Here is a 25,192-nt window from a genome sequence, read left to right as displayed (position 1 = left end):
CTTTAAGCCATGGCGGCCCTTTCGTCCAGACGGTGAGCTTTAGTTGTGAACATGATCTCTGGCCTCTGCAGTCTCCCTCTGTGGGGGAGGGGGGGGGCAGCCTCAGAAAACCTGGGCGGTGGCAGAGTAGTTGCTCAACACATGTTTGTGGAATCAACAAATAAGTGAGGGTTGCCACACTGCCCGGTGTCGCAGTTGGCCAGCAGGGTGTATTGTACAGTTGAGTAATTCCCGATAAAGACAGGAACAGGGTGTTTGTAAGCTGCCCGTAATGGCAGACAATGCAGACAGGAATGCGGAGGGGAGAAATCGGGAGCCCTGGGGAAAAGGGCCAGCAGCCGCTGCCAGCAGGTGCTAGGACCCCCAGGCCTTTCTGCCAACAGGGCTGCATGGCAGGGGCACAGGGGGCTGGCCTGCCTGCATCCCCCTCTCTGGCCCCCAGCTCAGCTGCAAAATCCCAAAGGGATACCGTGGGCCCTTAATAAATATTTGCCCAACACTTGAATGAGTTAAGGCAAGGGCGGTGGCCTATTTAAAGTCCATCCTCACCCTCCCCACCCACCACACCTCTGTAACAGTTACTGCTAGATAAAACTCTGTGCTCCTGGTGACTGTCACCTGCAGAGGAGCCTGGCTGCGGTGGCCTCATCAGCCTGCAGGAGCAGCTGGAACCATGCCCAGGTACACGGTGCACGTGCGCGGGGAATGGCTGGCCGTGCCCTGCGGGGACGCGCAGCTCACGGTGGGCTGGCTGGGCCGCGAGGCCGTGCGAAGGTACATAAAGAACAAGCCAGACAATGGCGGCTTCGCCTCCGTGGACGACGTGCGCTTTCTTGTGCGCCGCTGCAAGGGCCTGGGCCTGCTGGACAATGAGGACCCACTCGACGTGGCGCTGGAGGACAATGAATTCGTGGAAGTGGGTGAGTGGCAGGAGGGGAGCAGCACTAACTGATGCCACATGATGCGGCTTAGTGCTCACGTCCCTGGCGGGGAGGTCCCGTCGTCATCCCCAGTGCCGGGGAAACTGCGGGGGCTGCTAGGCCTCCGTGTGCCTTAGGTCCCTACTTACCCCTGTGATACAGGGGGCTTCTGGTCCCCGTTTTAAAACAGGGCAACAGACTCCCAAAGGAAGTCAGGCCATTGGTAAGAAGCAAAGATCAGATCTGTGGGTTTGAATCCCTTTGCAATTATTGAATTACTATGTCTTACGTAATTATCTTTTTTTAGACAGGGAAAGAGGGGGAGAAAGAGAGGGGGAGAAACATCAATGTGTGTTTGCCTCTAGCACACCCCCTACTGGGGACCTGGCCTGCAACCCAGGCATGTGCCCTGACTGGGAATTGAACCGGTGACCCTTTGGTTCACAGTCCAGTGCTCAATCCACTGATATATCCAGGGCTTATATAATTATTTTCATGGACTTAAAGAAGAAGATCTTCTTGCCCTTCAAAACACCATTACCAGATGAAGAGGCCAGTGGCATAGAGGAGTTCAGATTTGTAAATCAAGATAAAGCTGGGATGGGCATAGAGGTGGGGGTTAGATCTTGAACTTTCATTTAAACCTGGGTCCGCCTACATCTCTGTTGTTCACTGGCCTTCCTTGTAAAGATGCTAAGAGCACTTGAAAGTGTCTGAAAGTCGTTTCAAAGCAGCCATTTTGATACACTTCAAAGGCAATTGAAGAGACCTTCCTTGGTTTACCAGCCAGGCCCAAAGTGGCTCTCCATTGTGGTCCGTAAGGGGTCATTCTCGCATTCTTGTTTCAGTCATCGAAGGGGATGCCATGTCTCCTGACTTCATTCCATCGCAGCCAGAAGGAGTTTACCTGTATCCTTGCCTGCAGGCTCTCTGGCCTGCTCTGCAGGCTCCTGCCAGGGGTGGGGCAGGGGCTCTTCCACACTTCCCCCATATTTTCCTTTACCTGGCTTCAGCTACAGCAAATACCGAGAGCCTGAAAAGGTAAGCTTCGAGCCACTCTCTCTTTGCTAGGAAAATGAAGTCCCCTCATTTAAGGAGAGTGAGCAAAATTTATGAACAAACACTATCCCATGCATGGGACAGGACTCTGTCCCACCCTGGGTAGTAGGGACAGGCGTTATGCTTTTCCGTTTCTAACCTTCCTTACTCAGCCTCCTTTCAGTGAGCTGTCTTCTAAATTAGTATATTAACTAGCAGCAATACAATTTCTGAAGTGTCAGACTTTCGTTCTGCTTGAGGCTTCCCTACTTAGTGGCCCTCGTTCGAGCAACTAAGCTGTTGGGATTCACGGAGCTCCCCTCCTTTGTGCAGTACATTGCCCTGGACGGGGATAGCCTGACCACGGAGGATCTGGTCAACCTGGGCAAGGGACGCTACAAAATAAAGGTATGGGGAAGGGCGAGGTGTCCTCTGACCTTTTCTGCTACACATGGAAACCTTCCATGTGCTCAGCTCTGACCCATGTTTTCCTAGCTCACCCCAATTGCTGAAAAGAAGGTGCAAAAATCCAGGGAAGTCATCGACAGCATCATAAAAGAAAGAACTGGTATGTTTTCCCCTTTGTGTCATACATTTATTTTTACAGACTTAAAAATATGGCCTTAAAAACACTGGCCCTAATTGGATAATGTCTGTTTTTTGTTGTTGTTGTTTATTCCAGTTGTTTACGGCATTACTACAGGCTTTGGAAAGTTTGCCAGAACTGTCATTCCTATCAATAAGCTAGAGTAAGTTTGATCCCTGCTCTCCCCACCAAAGGCACCCACATTCACATGCCAGCTATGCCCATTTTTCAGATTCCTTTCAACAAAGGAAATAACATTTGTCCCAGCTTACAGATGAGGGGGATGAGTCTCCGGTTATCTTGCACATGAGGTGGTATTGAAAACACAGGCTTACTGGTTTCTTTCATTGCCTCACACTGCCTCACTCTGTTCCTCCAAAGACTGAACTGTCTCTCCCTTCACTTCCCCAGAGGAGGGCACGTCTTCACCAGGAGGTATCTAAGAGGGTTTTTTCCCTTTCTCTTTCAGGGAGCTGCAGTTCAACCTAGTACGTTCGCATTCTTCAGGTAAATCATTGCAATTGCTGCGTGCCTCCTAGATCTTGTCTGATTGGTGGAATGAAATGTGACGCATCCCGGAAGAGCCGTGCAGAGCTAGTGCCTTCCAAGGCCCGGTGCTTTGGGGGAGGAGGAAAGCAGAACGCATCAGACAAGACCACCTTCTAGCTGAAGCTCAGAAAGAGGAATGGGCTCGGTGGAGGGACAGGATTGAGAGCAAAATTAAAGCTGAAAGTCAGGGAATGAGTTGATCTGGGATGAGTTGAGGTCGGACCATCTGTCAAGAATTGGCTCCCATCAGAACGGGAGGCAACATTTGCTGAGGAGTCTGCATGCTGCTCTAAGGGCGTCGGGTGGAGAATGGGGGCGCTCACTGAAGTGTTCCAAGAAGGGAAACTGAGAAGGCAAAACTGGAGTTTCACTTTTGTCTGGAAGATGAGACTTTAAGCGGCAGTCAGGAAGGAGAGCAGTCCAACCATGAGTCAGGAGTGAAGAGACGGTCATTACCAAGGCTTTTAGAATGCAGTGTCTCATTGCTGTGGACGTGACCACAGAACTTGTTCCCACAAGGTTTTCTGCTGCTACGCTGCTTGTGTTCAGCCTGTTGGGAATATTTTATTAACCCTTACTTATTTTCATTGCCTAGATCAGCACTGCCCAACATAAATATAACACAAGCTTTGTGTGGTCTTGTAATACCCATTGGTAATTAGTAGGGTTTTCCAATAGCTGTCTTAGGGGGAAAAAAAAAGAAGCGAAGAAAAATTTGAGAGATGAAGACAGCCAGGGGGTGGGAAAGATTTTGTTTTTCAATTGTTTTGTAGGTGTTGGAAAACCACTAAGCCCTGAGAGATGTCGGATGCTCTTGGCGTTAAGGATCAATGTCTTAGCCAAAGGATACAGTGGTATTTCCCTGGAGACGCTCAAACAAGTTATCGAAGCATTTAACGGTAATGCAATGGGTCCCCGACTGGCCCTCCATTGAGGCTGGGCATGTCCCTTAAGGTAGACTTGATTGATGGGATGGTGAGAAATTGGATAAGACAGGAAGACACAAGATAATGGAGATGGATGGAGAATGGGCTCGGCAAGAAGGAGGGTAGTGAGGTGGGGCGAGTGTGGCCCAGACACTTTCTTGCATGTACTCTAACCCACTCTCCACCATTCTTCACTTTGTATTTGGCATCTGTAAGACTGGAACCAGCTCTGCAAGTCTGGCCTTACATTCAGGGGTGGGGAGAACTTCGATTCAGTAGTGCTTGAGGGTGGTTACAGGAGTAGCATCACATCATCAGGGAACGCCGTGGCTCCTGGATGTCAGGCCCAGAGACTGATTCGTTTGTTCCCGTTGGTGCCCAGGAATCTGAAATCTTAATGCTCCCCAAGTGGTAAGATTGCCAGACTTGAATAATGAAAATCCCCCCAAAAAAGAACTGAAAAGAGATTAAAGACTTGCATGCAGTTCAAATTCTTTGGAGCTTACTTCCTGGGATAGGACAATTCAAATACAGAGACAAGGTTTGAAATGCTTGAGAGACTGTTGTCCATTTTCACACATACAGATAAACATTCCATGTCAGCAGAGTCCTGGGAACTCTTTGGGGGAAGGAACGGGAGGAAAAGCAGGGCGGGGCAGTCACAGACAGGAGCGCGTGCCAGAGCTCCCAGGCTATGGACACAGGGAGCCTACACGAGATGTGCCCATCAGTGAATAGCAATTTGAACGAACAAGCCATAGTATACAGGGCTGTGCTTTCAACGCCTATTTCTACCCCCTTCATGGCCTGCCTTACAATCCCAGCTAGTACAAATTTGGCTGTGAACCCCCCTCTGCATGCTTTATGGGTGAGTCTAAGGTACTTCTGGGGCCCTAGAGTTCTGAGAATTCCCCAGGGTGAACTCTGATCTGGAAGCTGGCCTGGGGGTGGCACTGCTTTATCCCATTGACGTTATTTAGCAGTTTGCAAAAACACTGCTATTAGGAGTCCGAGTTTACTTAGAAAAACGAAGCCTCTTTTTCTGGTAACTTATTGGGAATTTCCTACAAAACAGTACAGTCCGTTCGCAAGCAGTGGCGAGGTGGTAATAAGAAGAGACCGAGTTGCCTAAGACCTCACCTCCCCAGGAAACCATCCACAGCTGGGGGAACCTTATCTTCCTGGCACACTTTATACTACTTTTCTAAAGTCAACATTTCCAAACATTCTCTGATAGGTTGTAATGGCCACACACAACTTTCAGTCAGAGGGAGATCTCGTAATGCCCTATTTAGATCACTTTAGATTTTTGTTCTTAAAAACAAGGCTATAATGACCCAGCTAGTTTTTTATTACATCTTGCAGATACATTGCTAGAATTCTAGAAATCTCTAGGTCAGGTTAGAACATGCACAGGAACAGTAAGTGAAGGAGCCGAGGGCCGAGGAGGAAGAAGACGTTAACAGATCATCTTTATGGGGATGCAGGTTCCTGACTGCCTTTCTCCCGTGCAGCCTGACCTTGATTGCTTCTGTGTACACAGTTCCCCCCACCTACTGCCCACCCCAGCTAGCTTCCCACAGTGAGTCTGGGCAGGTCCTGGCTAAAACCTGCCATGCTGCCTGTCATCATTAGGAGAAAGTCTACACTGAAAGTGGCCTGCAAAGGAAGGGAAGGTCCCCTTTCCTTCCTGCTCTCCCCCACTCCCATCCCTCCCTTTTTTTCTTCCTTCCTGCCTTTTTTCTCCCTTCCCCTTTCCTCTTTCTGTAGCACCTCACCCAGGTCCCTTAAGTATTATTAGCTGTGCTTGAGGAATTCTCTTTACCTGGGTATTTGTGCCAGAAGAGGGTAGTAGACCCTACAAGGGGAGGTGGGTCTCACTGGCGAAGTGAGGTTGGCCAGAATGAAGTTCTCCTGGAGTAACTGGTGTCGTTTCCCTCCCAGCCTCCTGCCTGTCCTATGTTCCCGAGAAAGGAACCGTTGGTGCCAGCGGAGACCTGGCTCCACTCTCTCATCTTGCTCTTGGGCTAATTGGAGAAGGGAAGATGTGGTCTCCAAAGAGCGGCTGGGCTGACGCTAAATACGTAAGACTTGAACAACAATGTCCATCTGTAGGAGATTCCCTGGGCTGGACACTGGGTGTATGGCATGCTCTATATCACTTAGTCCTTACAGCAGCCCTGTGATGGGGCCACAGTTATCCCTAATTTATAGATGAGAAAACTGGAGCTGAGAAGTCAAACTAGGCAAGGCTGTTAGCTCCCATACCCAACTGTCAGCCTCTGGACTTGGCAATCTCCTTGATGCAAAGGTCTAGCTGCCAGTGTTGATGCCAAGAGTTTCTTCTGCACCTAAAACACTTCTGGGGCCTATTCAGGAGGTCGTGTAGTGTCACAAGTTGACTTAGTTGCTGGTCTCACAGGTACTGAGCTGTGGATTATAGCACTTACTCTGTGGCCTCTGGAAAGAAGGTCCCATTTCCCCACAAGCTCCCACCCTGGAGGCTAATTAAAAAGGCTTATTTTTGATAAAGCTTTAATGTTTTCTTCATACATCTCCAAATTCCACAAGAGCAGCCTGAAGAATTATTTAAAGTGCCATCTCTGATCTATTGGTGGGAGGTCCCCCTAACAGTAAGCAAAGTGTTGAGGACCAAAGGAGAGGGAGAAGTTAGGGAAGCAGATAATCCCTGTGGGGATACAGGTTCCCTGTGGACTCATCTTGATTGCCTCTCTGTGTGCAGTGTTCCCCCAGACACCTTCACACGGCAAATCTGAGCACATCCTGTCTAAAACCTACAATGCTTCCCATTTCCTTGGGAGAAAGCGTAAACTTCATGTGACCTACAAGACTCTTGGTTGTCATGTTACCCTGTCCCCACTACCTGCCAGGGTTCTCCATCACAAAAGCCGGAGGTTCCTTGCAGCTGGAGTGTGCTGCATCCTGGGCAGAGAGAGCAGCACGGGTCCTTCCCCTCTTCCCCACTCACTACTGCACCTCCGTCTGACAAGCACTCCGGGAAACTCCCCTCTCTGCTCCTCTGGTTCTTTTCCCCACCCCCAAGTCACCTTTGCTCCTCCTCTGTGTTCTCCTAGCATCTTGTACCCACGTCTCACCTCCTGGAACACTTACCATTCTGACTGTAGTTACCCATGAGCTTGTCTGTCTCCATTTTTCCTACCCTAGCCCGGCCCAACACTCCAAGCAGAGTTACACGTGTCATAGGTACTGTGATAAACCTGAGAAATCAACACAGGAAGTGATGCTGGCTCTGTCTTCCTCCTTCCCTGGAGGGACCTTCACTTTTTGATGGTATTTACTTCTTTTACCTCAGAGAGAGATTATTTGGCCTATCTCCCCTCAGGATTTTGTTTCCATCTATTAGGCCAACAATCTTCCTTTTGCTGGTGCTCACACATATGCCACACAAGTGAGAAGCCCTACTCTGAGGTTCTGCCAGTGTTGAGATGCATAGGAGGACTCTGGGGGTTAATAAGCTCCCCAGGCGGGGAATGTGCAGACGGTCAGAAGCCCCGTCCTTCTGCAGTACGGGTGTGCGTATGTGCTCGGGAAGCTGCAGGAGAAAAGGCGAATCACCCAAGTGGACACTGAACGCACAGGACCTAGAAACCAGAACTCAAGGGTGATTCTGTAGACACCAGGGCCCCTGATTTAAGTATAAAAATCATTTGAAAGTTACGTCTCCTTTCAGATTAAAGAACGGAACTAGAGAATAGACCGGAGGTGATAAGCAGAGCTAATCCATCTAAGAAGTAGGTCTAATCTTTTAGCAGACAGACCTTTCGGCTTAAAGATCTTTCACTGGATTCCTCATGAAATTAGTAATAAGCTAGTATTTCATTTGTTGCCCATTTTAATTTCTTAAAAACCATTCTTTAGGTCCTGGAAGCCCATGGACTGAAACCAATTGTTCTGAAACCAAAAGAGGTAAGGAGACCCAAGGAAAATTTGTTCGTGTCAGCAAATCTCTATTTATACACTATTTTCATTCTTAATGTCAGTCTCACTGATTTCTTTAAATAAACGTGGCTTACATGTTTGTTAAAGTTGGCCACTGAAGAAACAACTGCTCTATGAGTATTTAAAGATTCTTCATGCCATAAGTGCTTAGGGGTTCTCTTACCTAAGAAATTAAACTTTAAATCAGAATTTCTAGGGATCCCCAAGAGATGCTCTAAGCCAGCAACCATGAGGATGCTGTAAGCCAAGAGTCTGGGGCCAGAAATGTTTTAGGGTATCTTGTCTATAATGATAGGAAGTTAAAGAAGAAATGTGATATAATTCAGAGTGAAAGATTATATATGCCTTCTACACTGGAGCTGTTCTGCTGCCTTGAGCATGGGAGTACTTAACAGCTGTTTTATTTATAGTGGTTTTATAGGTGTATAGTAATGATTTCACATAGGACGGCACTTAGTCCTCAAGTGCTTCAATAAGCATTACTGCCCTACACTTCAGAAAACGGGAAAAAACATCGCTTAGCTGACTGGCCAACTTCCCGCCTACAAAAGCGAATGGTACGAAATTAACTGGCACACAGGTTTGTTATAAAGAAAACAGTAGGAACCTTCTCTCCCCTGCCCCAAAGGGTCTGGCGCTCATCAATGGGACACAGATGATCACCTCCTTGGGCTGCGAAGCTGTGGAGAGAGCCAGTGCTATTGCGCGGCAGGCTGACATCGTGGCAGCCTTGACCCTTGAGGTGCTGAAGGGCACCACCAGAGCCTTCGATACTGGTCAGCGTGGTTCTCCTGTTTGGTTGCTGTTCATTCTGCCAGAGCTGGTGGGGTGGGCTGGTCTAGGCCTTTAGACACTGGAGAGGTGGGGTGGGTGGTAGGGAAGAAGGAGGAAACCCAAGAGCCTGTGGCATACGCAATACTTCTCCAGCTTTATCTAAATTCTGCCACACTTGACCCTTGAAATGACCATGTTTTACAGACAGACACTGACCCTGAGAGTTAAGTGACCTGCCTCCGATCCGCTAGGTCTGACTCTTCCTAAACTATGTGTTGTTTTAGGAATCTATTTGCAGGGTTTTAGAACTATAGTAGGATTCCGGCTGGTTGTCATTAGAAAACTGAGGGAGGGGGGAGCTTTAGAAGTAATAGCTTACCTAGAAAGTAGCGAGCTTGAAAGACTCTCTACTAGTACATAGGACAGAAAAACTGTCTAAAAATAACTGAGTAAATCAGGCTACTATAGAACTCCCTTCCTTTATGAGTCTAACTCTTTTCTGGGTAGCTCAGTGTCTTGAGTTGAATTCCCAGTAGCTGAATTCTCAACACATAATTTGCACTTGGATATTTAAAGTAGAAAGAATAAATAAGGAATATCTTGTTTTGGAGTTAAGTTTCTAATCCCGAGTGGTGGATAAGGACCCCAGGACTTGTTGAGTCAGTACCATCGATGGTCCTGAGCCGCCCACGATATTGTGTTCTAATGTGAGTTGCTCAGACTTTGCCCCTTCATCAATTCTAGACATCCATGCTGTTCGCCCTCACCCTGGGCAAATTGAAGTTGCTTTTCGGTTTCGGTCACTCTTGGACTCGGATCACCATCCATCGGAAATAGCAGGTCAGGGCATTTTTATGTGAGTGAACTTATCTGGGTTCGTGTTATGTGGAAGAGAATTGATAACATGTTTCCTGCCCTCCTCTCCACCTCTTCCACAGAAAGCCACAGGTTCTGTGACCGTGTGCAGGATGCGTACACCTTGCGCTGCTGTCCACAGGTAAACCAACAAAACAAAACGTTTCCTTTCTCTCTCCCAGTTCTGGGGGTGGAGGGGAGGAGGGCGGTGGGCAGGATAGAAAAAGAGGAGGGTATTAGAAAATCATGTAATGGTCTATTAGAATCCAAATTTCTTCACTGCCTCTATTAACAGTTACGTGGATCACACTTCTATTTGTCCAATTATTGTCAAGTTTCTATTCCATGTGACAGGCTGGTGTTTGCCTTTCGAATTGCTGTGCTCAACCTTGTAGGGAATTCCAACAGACGACTTGCTGTGTTGGCTTAATGCCCTCACTTCCTAAAATTCTGAGTAATAACATCATCTCGATCTGTTGGTGGAGTTTTATTTACTGGGTCTCACCCTTAGACAAAACTAGAGCCAGCCTGCCAGGGCTGTTCACAGGAAGGCTTCATCAAAATTCAAGTGCCCGTCCTACTCTACCTTATCTGCCCTTAAGAGGCAGATGTAAATCATCATAAATGAATCTGTGAAGCCTAACTTTAAATAATAAATGCAGATGACTCAGGTTAGCATGGTGATTAGTTGACTGAGAGATTAACATCCTTCTCAAGAATGAGACAATGCAGGGTGGGGCAAGAGTGGGCCTACAGTTGTTCTTATGGGAAATAAGACAGTACTTAATAAATAATAATATAAAAATAAACTGTGTTTTGCTGACTCACAACTGTAAACCTACCATTACCGACCCTATATGTAAGCGTGTGCCAAATTCCAGTCTACGTGTAATGAAGCGTCCTCCCTCGTGTAAATACTCACACTTCCTTGTGCTCAGCACGTTCTAGTGTAGCTGGCTGGATCATAAACATGTACAGGGAAGAGCTGCCAAATTCGCTCTAGTGTAAGAGCAAATCCCACTTTCCAACGTTCTTTCTATGCTAATGAGAATATCAGACTCTATGTGACAGGCACCATTGGCAGTGCCTTCCACGTATTAACTCCCTTAATCTTATGTTCTAGGTGCACGGTGTGGCGAATGACACCATAGCGTTTGTGAAGAACGTGATCACCACAGAACTAAACAGCGCAACAGATAACCCTGTATCTTTTGATGGTTTACTAAATTGTAGTTACAGAATTTCAGCTGGTGATTTTGAGATCTGAAGTGACCGTTTTCTGTAGCTTCTCTGCTCTGTCACTCCGCTTCATAAACTGAGTAGCTGAGTCTCAGAAGGTAGGTGGCTGTCTCTAGATCAGAGCTGGGAAGTGACAGAGGCAGGCCTGTGAACCTGATCTCAGGTTCAGAGTCTCACATGCCGTATCTTCAAAACTGACCCATTAAAGATTAAAGGAGGGATTTCAGCATCGGCTGAGACATTTCACGAAGACATTTGCCCTAAAACCCACGGCTGAGGTTGTTGGTAGAAGGATGAAGACGTACGTCGCAGGTGTGATTGTGGAGACCCAGGGCAGGTGGTGCTTATGCAAGCCTTCCTGGTTCTAGTATTAAACAGAAAGCCACTTTTTAAAGCTGACCAAAGTGTTGTTTAAAAAGTTACAGCTTTCCACACTGGAATTTTAATTTCTGACGTGGACATCAAGCAAAGCAGTGTTTCTCCATGTTTGCACAGAGAAGAGTAAGAACCCTTCCCTTTCTCAAGGTTGGGACTCGACTTTCTTTCCCGGTGTGGCTGCCTCAGAGCCCTCTTCTCTCCCCTGTGGAGTGCTCTGTGATGGCTCCGCTCCCCCAGAAGTTGGTGTGATCAGCCAGGGGTCACACTGGCAAAGTCTTCACAGAGGCAACACTGCCTGCGAAGACCACCAGCCCCTGAGGGATCTATTTTTCCTCTCCCACGTTTTTAACACTGGAGGCGGTGCTGAACGAGCTGCAGACAGGTCCCCAGCCGTGGTGCGAGGTTTCTCACAAGACCTGTTCTCTGTGGCTTCTCTGACAAGCTCCCTGCGAGGTGTGCGTTTTACATCCTCTCGGATTGTGTCACAGTTCAGTCAAACCCACACTGGATAATCCTCAACTCACTAGCCCACCTCTACACCGTCCCACCTTCCAAATGGAGTAGATTTCCTGAACTCTGTGTGCTCTTATATCGTCTGTCTGTCCTGTAGACTGGAAGTATCCATTTTACGCTTATGTAATATAGGCTTGAAAGGGTATCTTAGAGAGTTTTAAAAAACATTAAATTACTGGAAATGGGGGAAGAAATAATTCCCTACTAAATTTCACCCCCACCCACCACTTGCTTCAACAAAAATCTCAGCCAAAAGTCCTCTACTTTCTCAATTAAAGATTTCCAATTGCAGATAAATTTCCAATAAACTAATCTTTGGGAGTTCTCCTGCAATACTGGTGTTACCCAAAAGAATATTTTTCTAACTTTTCTATTGCCGATAAAGAGCACCTATTACCTAGTTGCTGGGCATTATGGCAGTTAACTTCTAATTGCTATAATTTAATAACCAACAAATTTGGAGCTAGAGAACAATAGAACATGCTCAAGCTCCAAACTGATGCAGAGATCACTTGCAATAAGGATCCAGAGAACCAAGACCTGTGGGTGGGGTGGGTTCATGGAGAAGAGCAAGAATGGGGCCTAATATGCTTGCAGTTATAATGCACAGAAAAGGGTAACTCCAGACTTGACTAAGATGATGTAATACATGCATCTCCAGCTTTCTCACACAGAATGAGTTTCTAGTCAATAGGTAGTGAATATTCTTGAAACTGATAAGAACAGATACTACACTTTATCTTAGCCAAAAGGCTGAGAAGCGATTATATCCTTTAAAACCTTTTTATTCATTTTTTAATTCTATTTATTTACTATTTTTTAGAGAGAGGAGAAGGGAAGGAGAGAGAGAGGGAGAGAAATAGTGATGTGAGAGAGAAATCGATTGCCTCTTGTGAGTGCCCTTACTGGGATCCAAACTCACAACCCAGCCATGTGCTCTGACCAGGAATCAAACTGTTGACCTTTTGCTTTGAAAGATGTCACCCAACCAACTGAGCCACACCAGTCAGGGTGGTAGTGAATATTCTTTAGTTCAGTAGGTAATAATTGGCTCTTTGGAACCTGGAAGAAGGGTCTGTCACTGCCTTTGTCTGTTGGTTTAAGTAAAGTGCATGATGGGGTGAAATGGGCCCTGAGAAGACCAATATTCAGTGAGTCCAAAGCTACCTCTGACCTAAACGGGTTTACGATGATCATTGGCTGCCATTTGCTGTGAATGTTGGCATGGAATCACTGAGTAGACAGGTTTGTCTGCAAGTTTTCCCAGAATTGACTATTCCAGGCAATGTGGTGGCTGGTCATCAGCAAAGCCTTCCGTTCAGCAGGTTCTTCCATGGAGCACAAGCTCACAGTGCCCACTGAAGAAATACAATTTGCTTTTAAACTAGTGTCCTGGTCTCTGCTCTTAGTTTCAGGTTATAAATTTCTTGAGGGCAAGTAGTAACCACCTGATTAGTACAGTTATAGTGCTTGAGAATCTCAAATCTCAAGAGAAAACAGCCTTTCACGCCTTGTGTTTCTCTGGCCCCGAATTGTGCATCTATGGTCCTCCTTCAAGGTTATGTTGGTTTCTTTTGTGTGTTTGCCCCTTTATGTCAACAACTGCTTGTGGAAAAACTCTCCTCCTCTCCACCTCACATTTTGCAAGGGCTGCCACCTCAATGCTAGAAATCAGCAGTTGGGGAAAGCATCACACTTGGAGTGATCAGCCAGTGTTACTTTCAAGCCTTAACTGTTTTGAAAGATGGTCTTTGCCAGCCGGGGAGAGACTATTTCTGGAGGAAACTTCCACGGTGAATACCCAGCCAAAGTAAGCTTTTTAGAATTGCTGCTGCCCCTGAAGCTGTATTCCAAATACAGGCCAACTGAACTGAGACCCTCTTTCAGGCCCTGGACTACTTGGCCATTGGTGTCCACGAACTTGCCGCGATCAGCGAAAGAAGAATTGAAAGGCTCTGTAACCCCTCCCTCAGCGAGCTGCCCGCCTTCCTGGTGGCTGAAGGCGGTCTGAACTCTGGATTCATGATAGCCCACTGCACAGCCGCAGCCCTCGGTAAGCACGCTGCCCGCTTCCCAGAACGCAAGCCTGCCCGGTGAAGGGCCTCTCCATTTTACCTGAAAATATCAAACGCTGTCTTTGAATGAGATCTACCTGTTTCAACACCTCCATTTGCACCCTCCCTCTCTTACTACAAATGCAGCAGGTTGTCTCTTTAATATTTTATAGAAAACAATTAAAACAAAACCTAAACAATATTAGACTGAAACATAACAATACACTAGTGCAATGGTAAACCATACCGCTTCCACAGTTTCTCTGTAGGAAGCAATTTGACATCACATACGAACTTGATCTTTGTAGCTTTTCCCCAATCTCAATTTGAAAATGATCAGAAAGATCACCTGAAACTTGAACTGACCTGAATAATTGGACTTTGAAGACATTTCATTTACATACACTGACTCCTGAAAATGTGGTCCCAACATGCAACAACGCTTATAACAAGCAGGAGGCCCTCTATGAATACTGAGCTCCAACACACTGATTTCTGGGCCAGCACGGAAAGGGAGAGATCAGTGACTCATCAGAACAGGGCCTGGCACAAACGAAGTGCTAAGGACTTCACCTGTATTCACTCACTCGGTCATCACAACAATATCGTGAGGTGCGAACTATTTTTACCTCCACGTTCCAGACGAATACCTGGAGATCTGAGAAGTAGTCTCAGACCCAATATCGCACATCTAGTGAGAGGCAGAGAATTCAAGCCCAGGCATGTTGGCGCCCGAATCCGTGCTCTCCTTTCAGTTAATAAGGATCTTGTTTTCATCGATACTTAATCCTAAAATGCAGTAGCCAAATTGAACACTAGAAATGCAGGATATGCAATTAAATTTGAATTCTTTGGGACAGGCTTGTACTAAAACTTATTTTTTTAATCTGAAATTCAGATTTAACTGAGCATTCTGTGTTTCTATCTGGCAAACCTACCCAGAGGCAGGATAGCGTGGTAGTTCATTAAGAGCACAGAGTCCCTGTTCGAATCCCGGCCCTGCCATTTTCAGTGTGATATGGAATGAGTCTCAGTCCTGTTGACTCTCAGGTTACTCCTCTGTAAAGTGGCATGGTAAATTTCCCTAGTGGGGCTGTTGAGTAGGAAGCGAATTAATGCAGAAAAAGCCTTAGAACTACGCCTGGTGGTAAACAAGTATAGTTGCTCTTACTATCACTCCTAATCCCTTCCTCGCTTAAGCCTCACACTAAAACTCAACAAAAATAACCAACAAAGGGCCACTGAAGTCATCTTCTCCTCTGTCTAGTATCTTCTATTTGTTCACTTACTTGCTGAATGAAACTACCCCTTCAAAGGGTAACATGTTCTCACACTAACATGGTGTGGGGAGAGGTCGCTGATTTCTAGAGAACGTTACGGACTTCAGGAAGCCCTGTTTGAATGCGGTTAGCTCCCCAAGCTGCCTATTGAAGTTGTCCCATTTGCTTTCATTATAATGAAACTGCCATTTTTCTTTTTTTTAGCCATTTGTACATTATGTTTCTGAATAAGCCTCATCACAGCCTGCTGACCCAGGGAGCGGGTTCAGGGCCCCAGGACCTGGGTTGCAGTGCTGACATCCTGGGCAAACCAGCATGAGTGGATCACCCCCATTAAAGCTAGATTAGTCCAGATAGGATCCCTTAGAGCAGTGATGTTCAACCTTTTTCATCTCATGGCACACATAAACTAATGACTAAACTTCTGTGGCAACCAAAAATATATATTATTTTTTGTTGGTCTGACCAAAAAAAAAGGGTATAATTTTGATTTATTCACACTGGACAGCTATTGTTGTGTTCAATGTTGTCATTTTTTTATTCGACAGTCTAAGGGAAAAGAGGTCAGTGCCCCTGACTACTTAGTCAGGTACTGCATGTTTTGAAAAGTCTCGCGATGCGCTGGTTGAAAATCACTGCCTTATAACATGGAAAACAGTGGATGCTTCACTCATGGCCACTCTCACTGCCACAGAAAGAGGGGGCAAGGCTCTCTGAGCTTGACCTTTCCTGGCTTCTGACACTGGGAAGAACTCTCTCATCTAGGTCCTTGCTACTTCAGGTGTGGGCCACAGACCAGAAGCACAGCTGTCACTGGGGAGTTTGTTAGAACAGCAGAATCTCAGGCTCCACCCCAAACTCACACTGGCATTTTAATAAGGCCCAGTGATGCGTGTGCCTTAGAAAGTGTGAGAGACATCACTCTGCGGTCCTCTCTAGGAACCTGTCACCACCTGAAGATATCTCTGGCAGCCTTCAAGCCCTTGATTAAACTCAGACCATTCACTTATGTCACTGTTGAACAGTGTGAACCATCAACTCTTCTTGCCCAAGGTCTGTGGATCCAGCCTCCGTGCCCAAATGCCACACTTGAATTCCAGTGTCACCTCCACTGGTGACACAAGCAGTCAGGTTGTTCTCGAGGACCTGGAAAGGACCACACATCTTTTTTTCTTTGTCTCCCTGGCATGCTAAGTGCTTCCAATGTTTTCAACGTGGCTTTGTAATATGAGGATTTCCACTGGTTCTTAGAACTCACTATAGCTTTAGAGTTCTTCTCACTTTGTGTGTGTGGGGGGGGAACATCCTATGTCCTCTTTCCAAAGTAACTTTGGAGCATCTGGTGCTTGGACAACCACCAAGAGCTCCTGGAGAGGGCCCTCCATGCCACGGAGCACTCTGGGACAGCGTGTGTCACTTTGGCAGTCCTTTCTGCAGGAACACACTTAACACGCCCTGGCCTCTTGCAGTTTCCGAGAACAAGGCGCTATGCCACCCCTCATCCGTGGACTCCCTCTCCACCAGCGCTGCCACGGAGGACCACGTCTCCATGGGAGGATGGGCAGCCAGGAAGGCCCTCAGGGTCATCGAGCACGTGGAGCAAGGTAACCCGAGCCAGGCTGGGATGGCGGGCCTCACCGGTAAACGACCTCACCAGTGGTCCTCAAAGTGGGGTCCCCATGGGCAGCATCAGCACCAGCATCCTCAGGGCTCTCGTTACAGGGGTGGATTCTCAAGCCCCTCCCCAGACTTGCAAATGAGAACCTCTAGGGAGGGAGCAGAAGTTGGGTTTAACAAGCCCTCCAGCTGATTCTCACATTTGCTGAAGATTAAGAGCCACCCTTGCTGGCTAAGCTGGTGCATCGGCCGGTTATTTTATTTTTAAAAACAAGACTTTCCAAACATCTAAAAGTGGGGAGATTAGTGCCATGAACCTCATTTACACTGTGACTCCACAGTTAGCACATTTACTTCATTTTTTCTTATACTTTCCTCAAATTATTTTCTAACAAATCCCTGTTATATTATTTTCTGCCTTTAACGTTTTACCTCTTACATATCAATGCTTGCTTATCCACCAGAACGCCATCATCACGGCCACCAAGTCTTGGCGTCACCATCAAGTACATATTTTAAATTCTCCCAGTTCACTCGGTGTCTTGACAGTGGGTTTGTTCAAATCAGGAATTGAGGCCCACAGTTTAAATTGCCAGTCAGGGTTTTAAGCTGCTTTTCCTCTAGAACAGTCCCATCCCCCGCCTTTTCTCCCGCCTTCATTCCGTTGACTAGTTAAAAGCTAGGTCAGTTCTCTGATAGAAACCAGTGTCCTGAACTTACCTGTTGCTTCCTTGCGGTGTTACTCCTACCTTGTTCCCCATCCCGTGCTTTCGCTGTACCCTGCAGTGGGCTCTCAAGGCTCGACGAGCTTTAGACGCGACCGTTTCGGCAAAGACACTTCACAGTGGAGCCTGGGTTAGGGCCCCGTCTCCCCGCCTTCTTCGCGACCGCTTGTTTTGTTTTTTAAAGGGAAATTGCTTTCCTTTAGGACTTCTTTTCTAAGTTCCTGAGTTTTTGCAACTGTATAAAAGGCAGTTGGCTGACAAAAGAATATCACTATTTTAAGATAAATGTGATGGAGTTAAGTATTCCTTTTTATTATATATATTTCTGGTAACGGCTGCACTGAGACATAATTTACCCACCGTGAGATTCACCCATTTAAAAAGTACCACTCAGTGGCCTTTAGTGTATTTGCAGAGGTGCACAAACAACCACCACCACGATCAGTTTTAGGACATTTTCATCGCCCCAAAAAGGAGCCGTGTACCCCTTAGCTAGCACTTTCCCATTTTCCTTCTCCCATCCGCCTTCCTCCCAGGCCTGGACAAATTAATATGCTCTCTCTCTGTACTGATTTGCCCATTCTGGGCATTTCATATAGGTGGAATCATATCACGTGTGTGGGGCGGGTTTTGTGATGGGCTTCACCTAGCATAATATGTTCAAGCTTCACATATGTCATAGCATGTGTCAGAACCTCATTCATTTTTCTGGCCAAATAATACTCCATTGTACAGATACATCACATTTTGTTTATCCACTTGTCAGCTGAGGGACGTTTGGGTTCTGTCAACCCTTTGGCCAGAATGACTAATGCTGCTACAGACATTTATGTAAAAGTTGTTGTGCGGACCTATGTTTTGGTTTGTCTAGAGTGGAGTTGCTAGGTGATGCAATAACTTTAGGTTCACCTTTGTGAGGACAGCCGCAGAAGGGGCTGGACCGTGTTGCATTCCTACCCGCAGTGTGTGGGAGCTCTGATTTCTCCACAGCGTCGCCAACACTTCTTGTTATCTGTCAGCCACAGCATATTCTTAACGTTCATTCTCAAGATGTTTATTCCCATTGAACTTGCTGCTCCGGCCCAAGTCACGCCTATCAGTTCTCAGATCTCTTACCCAGTTCTTCAGCCAACCAGCCTGACCTGCAGAAGACACCAAATCCAGCCTGTCATCTTCTTTTGCTTGGTCTCCTTGTTTTCACTACTGTTCTTCTACAGTCACCATGTACAATAACCAGGGTGAGCTCCTCACACCATAATTTGACCACACCATGCCCTGCTGAAAATTTGCCGATTACTTCTTACTGTTCAAAACAAGTTCCAACGCCCTTCCTTAGCCTACAAGGATCATGCGGGGCATGATCTGGCTTCTGGCTTGCACCGCCACCTCTCTCCATCCCCTTCTCTACCCTGGAACCACAGTGTTATTCTTGTTCCTGCCAAGGACCCATCCCTCCCTCAGCACCTGAGTCCCCTCTGGTCCCTCTGCCTGCAATACTGTTCCCCAAGGGCTTCCCGTGGTTCACTTCCTCACTCCAGATTTCACCGCAGACGCCTTCCCTGTTCTCCCCGGCCAGCATAGCGCCCACCGTTCTGTACCCCCTTGTTTTCCTAATAGCACTTAGCACTCCTGACATAGGGACTTAGGCTAGCTTGTCTCTCCCAGTAGACTGTAAGCCTGAGGAAGGCAGGGATCTTGGCAATCATGCTCACATCCCTACATGGACCTAAAATACCTAGAATGGTGTCTGGCACAGACTTGGTGTTCAAATGTTCACAGGACATTAAAGTGGGCAATATAGGACCAAAGTATAGGCCTAGCTCATCTGATGTAGTTCTGTATGTTGCGGACTCCAGACAGCAGAGTCTGCATGTTGTAACTGAAGACGAAAACAAACGCACACAGACTATAGCAGTCCTGTGGAGAAAGGGGGACGGTATAGGTACTGTCTTAAGATGAGAGTCTTATGGCTGCTTCTCTCAAGGGGAGAGCACCCCACCCTTGCCTGGAGAGGCTTTTATTGTTTTTCTCGGGTCTTATTATCTATTACACAGAATGTTGTTGTCTACGTTTTAGATACAATCAAGCCAACGAAAATAACAAATGCAGAAGACAAAGGTGGCGAGCTGATTATGCTCTGTCCTTGGGAAAATTCACATAGGCTTTGGAAATTACCTTGAAGAGAGGCAATAAACATCTACTGTTTCAGACCAGGGCGAGGGATGTTTAGCAAGAACAAGCGTAAACAGTCTGGATGCATTTTCTGGGCCTGGTTCCCATGGGGAAACGGGTTTGAGGGTCTGGCTCCTGCCCACCACTTCGCTCCTATCTGCTTTCGATACAGGGCTGAGTCACATTCATCATTTTCAAACAAACCGGTTCCCTACATCTATACATTGATATCAAGTGAGATTAAAAAGAAAACCAGAATTGGCAGTTTGAATTTCAAGCTTGTTCATTGTTACTTAAGTTTGCTTTGATTCCAGTATTAAACACATACCCACAAATCTTGGAATCCAGTAGTGCCGGATATGGAGTAACAAGTTGAGTACCTGCTCATTAGAGCACCTAGTGCTTCTCCACTGTGTAAGGGGGGCAGAGAGAGAGTAGTTCCTCCTGGATTAAACAGTGAATGAGACAGTCGTTCTCTCTGCCCGCTGGGAAATCAGAGTCTAGCCAGGGAGGCAGACATTGGACAACAACTTGGCCACTCTCAGTAGCACTTACCAAAATTCTGAGTAAATAATAGAGTTCTAGGAGAACGTAACTGAGTCTGAAAGAATTAGGGCTGAACAACAAGTAGGGCCAGCCAATCGGGTGGCGAGGTGCAAGATTCGTTTTGTAAGGGAAGAGGTGTAGGCACGGAACAAATTGCTCTGACCTGCATTGAGATGACGGCACAAGATATTCAAGTACCGATTTCTAGAATTCCCATTTTAGGGGACGTGCGAGCCTTTGAGCTAGAAGGCTGGAAAGGGACGTTATGCAAAGTGGGGGCAAAGTCGGGTTACAGTTGTGACCATGGGAAACGCAGAGTCTACTCTCATGTTATTATCTATGAATTACTGTGCCAGTTTCCACCCGAACACGGCGAACCCACCTTGGCCCCACCCTGCAGATCAGGCCCAGGGCAACCCAAGACGGGTCCGCTCCTTCCTTCCCCGGCTTCCGCGATCCTTGGATGAGGTTCTGTTGCAGGTGTTTCAGGCTAAAGGGACGAGCAAGGCTAAAAACAAGTGGAAATTTACAGATTTTTCCATCTCGATTGAATGAGGTGACAAGGGGAAAAGCAACACATTTCCCTGGATTTTTCCCGCTTCTCACCGCCCACTTCCGTGTGGTTCGTAGCCCTCCAGCCGAGGTCAGGCCTTAACCAGCCGCCCCTCCCCCCCGTCTCGTTTCAGTGCTGGCCATCGAGCTCCTGGCAGCCTGCCAGGGCATCGAGTTCCTGCGCCCCCTGAAGACCACCACTCCCCTGGAGAAGGTCTACGACCTGGTGCGCTCTGTTGTAAGGTGAAGTCACACCGGCCCGGGAAGTGATGCCATTTCAGAACTGGGAACCCTGGCCCTGTGGCTGCTCGCCTGATGATTTGACTTGCCTTCTCTGCAGGCCCTGGATAAAAGATCGTTTCATGGCTCCGGACATCGAGGCAGTGCACAGGCTGCTGGTAGAGCAAAAGGCAAGCGGCCTACTTGGCTGATTTCTTCGTTTGGGATCAGATGGGAAAGTAAAGTGGAGTGGGTCTTGGAGATGCATTGTCTTATTCTTCCGTTTTCTAGGTATTTCTTGGAAACGAACAAAAAGGTACTTAGGCAATGTGCAAGGCCACCACCAAAAAGCTATCTTAGGTGTCCCATGTTGAATACCCAAACATTGAATACCTGAGGACTGGAGGCAGAAATACATTTTAAATGGAATTTTGGAGCAAGTATGCATGGGGAGAAAATGAAAGTTTTGTGGATCCCCTTCACCAAGAATGTATTTTTTCATTCAAAAGCACTTTCTCTTTCTGTAATTCATCCACCACCACCACCACCTAGTCCCACGCCTGCATAGATCAGAGGAGAAAACAAAGTCCCAACTTTTTGCTTAAAGGGCTATGGGGCTGCCTAGTGCTCTGGTGCGTCCTGCCCATCACCCTGGGTGGCACAGGTTCCCTATACGGCTGATTTCCCCCAGCTACACCGACTACAGGTTTGTCTGAGAGAGACAATTGCCTAGCATGCTGACTCATTTTTAAGTCTATATTTTAAAGTTCTTGAAGCTGTTTTTAGTAATTTGTGGGTATCATGTTCCCCAGAGTTGCTTGATTTCCCCTGAAATCATTGTTCTGCTCTTGGGGAACAGTTTTTCCCTTTGACCTTCACACCTGCCGTTTTCAAATGTGCCCTGTGCCCTCTGAGCAGAGCCCCTCGCCTGCTGCCGACTTCGGTGCTAGTGCAGAGTGTGTGAGAGGTTAGCCTTTTTTTTTTTTAATTGAAATACAGTTGGCACAAAACACTATATTAGTTTCAGGTGGACAAGGTAATTATTCAGTATTTGTATATATTGCAAAATGATCACGGCAAGCGTAGTTAACATCCATCACCATACATTGTTACAAATTATTTTTTCTTGTGATGAGAACTTTTAAGATCTGCTCTCTTAGCAACTCTCAAATGTGCACTGCAGCATTATTAGCTATAGTTGCCGTGCTGTGCACTGCGTCCCATGCTCATTTACATTATAAGTGGAAGTTTGTCCCTTTTCACCATTTGACCCGTTTCACTCACCCCTACTTCCCCCCTCTAGCAATCATCAGTCTGTTCTCTGTATCTGTAAGTTTGGTGCATTTTATTTTATTTTATTTTAGATTCACACATAAGTGAGATAAGCCAGTGTTTTTCTTGGACTTATTTCACTTAGCATAATGCCTTCAATGTCCATCCATATTTTCACAAATGGCTAGATTTCCTTTTTCTTAAAGAGCTGAATAATATTCATATATGTTCACATATATCACATTTTCTTGGTTTCTCTACCCATTCACTGATCAATGGACACTTAGCTTGCTTCCATGCTGTGGCTATTGTAAATAGTGGCAAAGAATGTGGGGGCAGATATCTTTCCAAAGAGGTTAGCTTTTGAAAGAATACATCATGTAAGGCGATTCCAGAGAGTAGGCAAAGGAGACTCCTCGGCTGTCAGTGGCAACCAGGTAAAAAGCAGCTGTCAACCAAGAGCAGGCCTTAACTTGAGATGTTGTGCTTGACTGAGACAGGTTGGCGGGTGGGGGTAAAAACCACACGAGGGTCAGAGGCAGTGCTTCCCACGCTGAGATGTGCGTGTGAACCTCCTGGAGACTTCGTTATATTAAATGCTGGGGGTCAGCAGGTCTGGGGTGGGGCTGACAGTCTGCCGTGTCCCAGGGGCTGCTGTTCCAAGGGCCACTTTGAGTAACAAGTCTAAGGGGTGGAGCCCACGTGGCAGGGAAATAGAACAAAAGAAGAAATCCATCACTTTTTATCGCTCAAGACTCGCTTTAGAAAACACATGGTCAGATCCCCGAACAACTTTCTTCGTTCTGTCCACTCCGACTTCTCCGGGTTTTGTTTGTTTATTGGCTTGCTTGGCTTCAGAAGAGTAAGCTGCTGAAAACCTTCATGGGACCTTTAGAGAAGTTTTGGACTTTGTATTTTAAAAGCTTTGAATGTACTCAAAGATTAATGGACACGGGTTGTTGTGTTAGATGCCTTGTAATAAAGGCAAGCAAACAGATGTTCTGTGTCTAGTTGGGTGTAGACAATGTTTGGGCTTCTGGTGAAGCTGATGCTTAACGGCATGCAAAAGTGATGTTGTCAACATTTCGGTTTCGTCCTTGTTTCTCAGGTTTGGGACGTAGCTTCGCCATACATCGAAAAATACAAAATGGAGCATATTCCTGAATCAAGACCTGTTTCTCCAACGGCCTTTTCACTGGAATCTCTACACAGGAAATCCAGCATCATCCCAGAGTCTGGGGATCTTTAAAGGGCTTTGTCATGGAATTATAGATCAGATGCTACTTAGTTTAACAGCAAGCCGTGTCATGAGGAAGCAGAGACCTGAGAGCTTTTTTTAGGTAGATCAATTCATTATACAGTTCAGTTCTTCTAACACCTACCTTGGTTAGACTCGGGGCAGCATCACAGTTGTTAAATCTAGCACTGTGTTCTTATCGATCTGGTCCAAGGTCTAGCCAGCAGGTGTTTTCAGAGGGTAGGAGTTTTCTTTCTTTAATGCTATCCAAAGGCCACTCACTCCTAAGGGTGAGAAGAGCAGCCACACTGCATGGGTCTTTTACTCTTAACAGTAGATAAACTCAAATCCTGAAACAGACTGACGGCGTTCTTTTCCCCCCAGAATTAGACTTTGGTAAAAAAAATTTTTTTTTGCTTTGGCAAGCTCTCCACTAGTTAACTTTGGCTGAGTGTACTATGATATTGCACTATAAAAAATGTCCCTCAATATGCCTTCACAAATAACCCTTTTAAAAATCATAATTTGTCTTTAAGTTTCTCTTTCTTCCATTAAATTGAATCATAGTAAAGAATAGTCAATAGGTCAACAGGAGGTTTGTGTAAAGAAATTAAGGAATGATTGCTATCGGAGTGGCCCTTGTTGAACTGTGTGTTTCATATTTATCAGTTATCACTACACATATCCAAACAAGGACTCAGATGCTTACACTGGAGGTGGAGGTTAGTATTATCACTACCTTACTATGTGTTAGTACATGATTCACATTGTTTCTTTTTTATTGGATTATTGGGGTGACATTGGTTAATAAAGTTATACAGGTTTCTGGTGCACAGTTCTGTGATACATCATCCGTGTATGGTATTGCATCCTCACCACCCCCCATCAAGCCTCTTTCTTGATTCGTGTTCTTATAATAACACTGCGTTAAGCCTCCTCGTTTCACAGACAAGGAATCTGATGATCAGGTCCAACCCCTTGCTGGCATGGTAACCATTAAAATGAGACCCCATTGACAAAGACCAGATGGGACCCTGGGATGTATTACCCAATCTGGGTTTTTTCCCCCCAAAATTAAGTTTTAAAGGGCCTTTCTGGGAAGGCTTCAGTGTAACTTTCCAGATGAAAGATGAGTCAGAGGATCTCTCATCTTCCCAGACCTGTGACTTGGTGCCCATCTGTGCAAATGGGTGCAAAGCTTCCCCAGTTCAGGAGTCTGGAACCATGTGTCCAAAAACTGCAGCTGGTTCAGGAAAGGGCAGACACACTTGCCAGATTGCATACCTGAGTACAGCCAAACTGCGTGCAACAGTATATTGCCCAAGAGAGTTTTCACCCTAGATTGCAACCTGTCTGCAGGAAAAGTGGGGGCAGGAGTCAAAACCACTGCCCACAGCAATTCAGTGAACAAAAAATGTGCTGAGGAATTTGTTTGCAAAAAGGATGTTCTCCATGCTTTTTTCACATGTTCTCCACGTGCTGTTCTTTGCTGAAACTCAAACATGCACACACACACACACAAATGAAGTTGATTCATTCTTACCTGTGAGCTGCAGCTGAGCTAGTAAACCCACCTGTCTGATGACTGTTTTCCACTCCAATTTAGGGAGTGCTGGGTCCCACAGGCCCCTATGGTCCTTAGGGGTCCTTTGTCTTTGAGGTATTTTAGACCATTCTCATAGTAACTGACATCACGTGCCTTCAAGAGAATGTCAAGGTAAATATGGAATAAACTCAATTGTCTTATGTTGTCACTGCA

The 25,192-nt window shown here is 46.4% G+C and overlaps 1 protein-coding gene, 1 non-coding gene and 1 pseudogene across 3 annotated transcripts; 2 read left to right on the top strand and 1 right to left on the bottom strand.

The window, feature by feature from the left end:
- Positions 1-273: 273 nt before the first annotated feature.
- On the top strand, positions 274-24,266 carry HAL (histidine ammonia-lyase). Of its 2 annotated transcripts, none has more exons than XM_028532855.2 (20): positions 274-920; positions 1,769-1,829; positions 1,934-1,961; positions 2,292-2,366; positions 2,454-2,526; positions 2,641-2,707; positions 3,014-3,051; positions 3,867-3,992; positions 5,964-6,103; positions 7,920-7,967; positions 8,629-8,776; positions 9,519-9,614; positions 9,713-9,771; positions 10,753-10,833; positions 13,504-13,569; positions 13,647-13,812; positions 16,563-16,697; positions 20,840-20,948; positions 21,046-21,115; positions 23,305-24,266. In XM_028532855.2, the coding sequence occupies exons 1-20, from the start codon at positions 674-676 to the stop codon at positions 23,443-23,445; spliced, it is 1,974 nt and encodes a 657-aa protein (XP_028388656.1). In that variant the 5' UTR covers positions 274-673; the 3' UTR covers positions 23,446-24,266. The 2 variants fall into 2 exon arrangements, with proteins under 2 accessions (XP_028388656.1, XP_035875331.1); XM_036019438.1 differs by having other exon boundaries at positions 8,581-8,776.
- On the top strand, positions 3,540-3,658 carry LOC114514270. The gene has a single exon (XR_003685993.1). It is a non-coding gene; the product is annotated as a small nucleolar RNA SNORA32 (small nucleolar RNA).
- Positions 12,371-12,524, bottom strand: LOC114514320 (annotated as a pseudogene).
- Positions 24,267-25,192: the final 926 nt, after the last annotated feature.

The sequence above is a fragment of the Phyllostomus discolor genome, chromosome 2, assembly GCF_004126475.2.
Source record: "Phyllostomus discolor isolate MPI-MPIP mPhyDis1 chromosome 2, mPhyDis1.pri.v3, whole genome shotgun sequence".
NCBI classification, from domain to species: domain Eukaryota; kingdom Metazoa; phylum Chordata; class Mammalia; order Chiroptera; family Phyllostomidae; genus Phyllostomus; species Phyllostomus discolor.
Note: the sequence above shows the minus strand (reverse complement) of the source record. Positions and strands in the feature narration are given on the sequence as shown.

Bases quoted from the DNA above. Each gene is read 5' to 3' on its own strand.
- HAL (XM_036019438.1), top strand. From the start codon at position 674: ATGCCCAGGTACACGGTGCACGTGCGCGGGGAATGGCTGGCCGTGCCC. The intron at 2,527-2,640 runs GTATGTTTTCCC...TGTTTATTCCAG, and splicing joins CATCATAAAAGAAAGAACTG to TTGTTTACGGCATTACTACA. The intron at 16,698-20,839 runs GTAACCCGAGCC...GTCTCGTTTCAG, and splicing joins CATCGAGCACGTGGAGCAAG to TGCTGGCCATCGAGCTCCTG.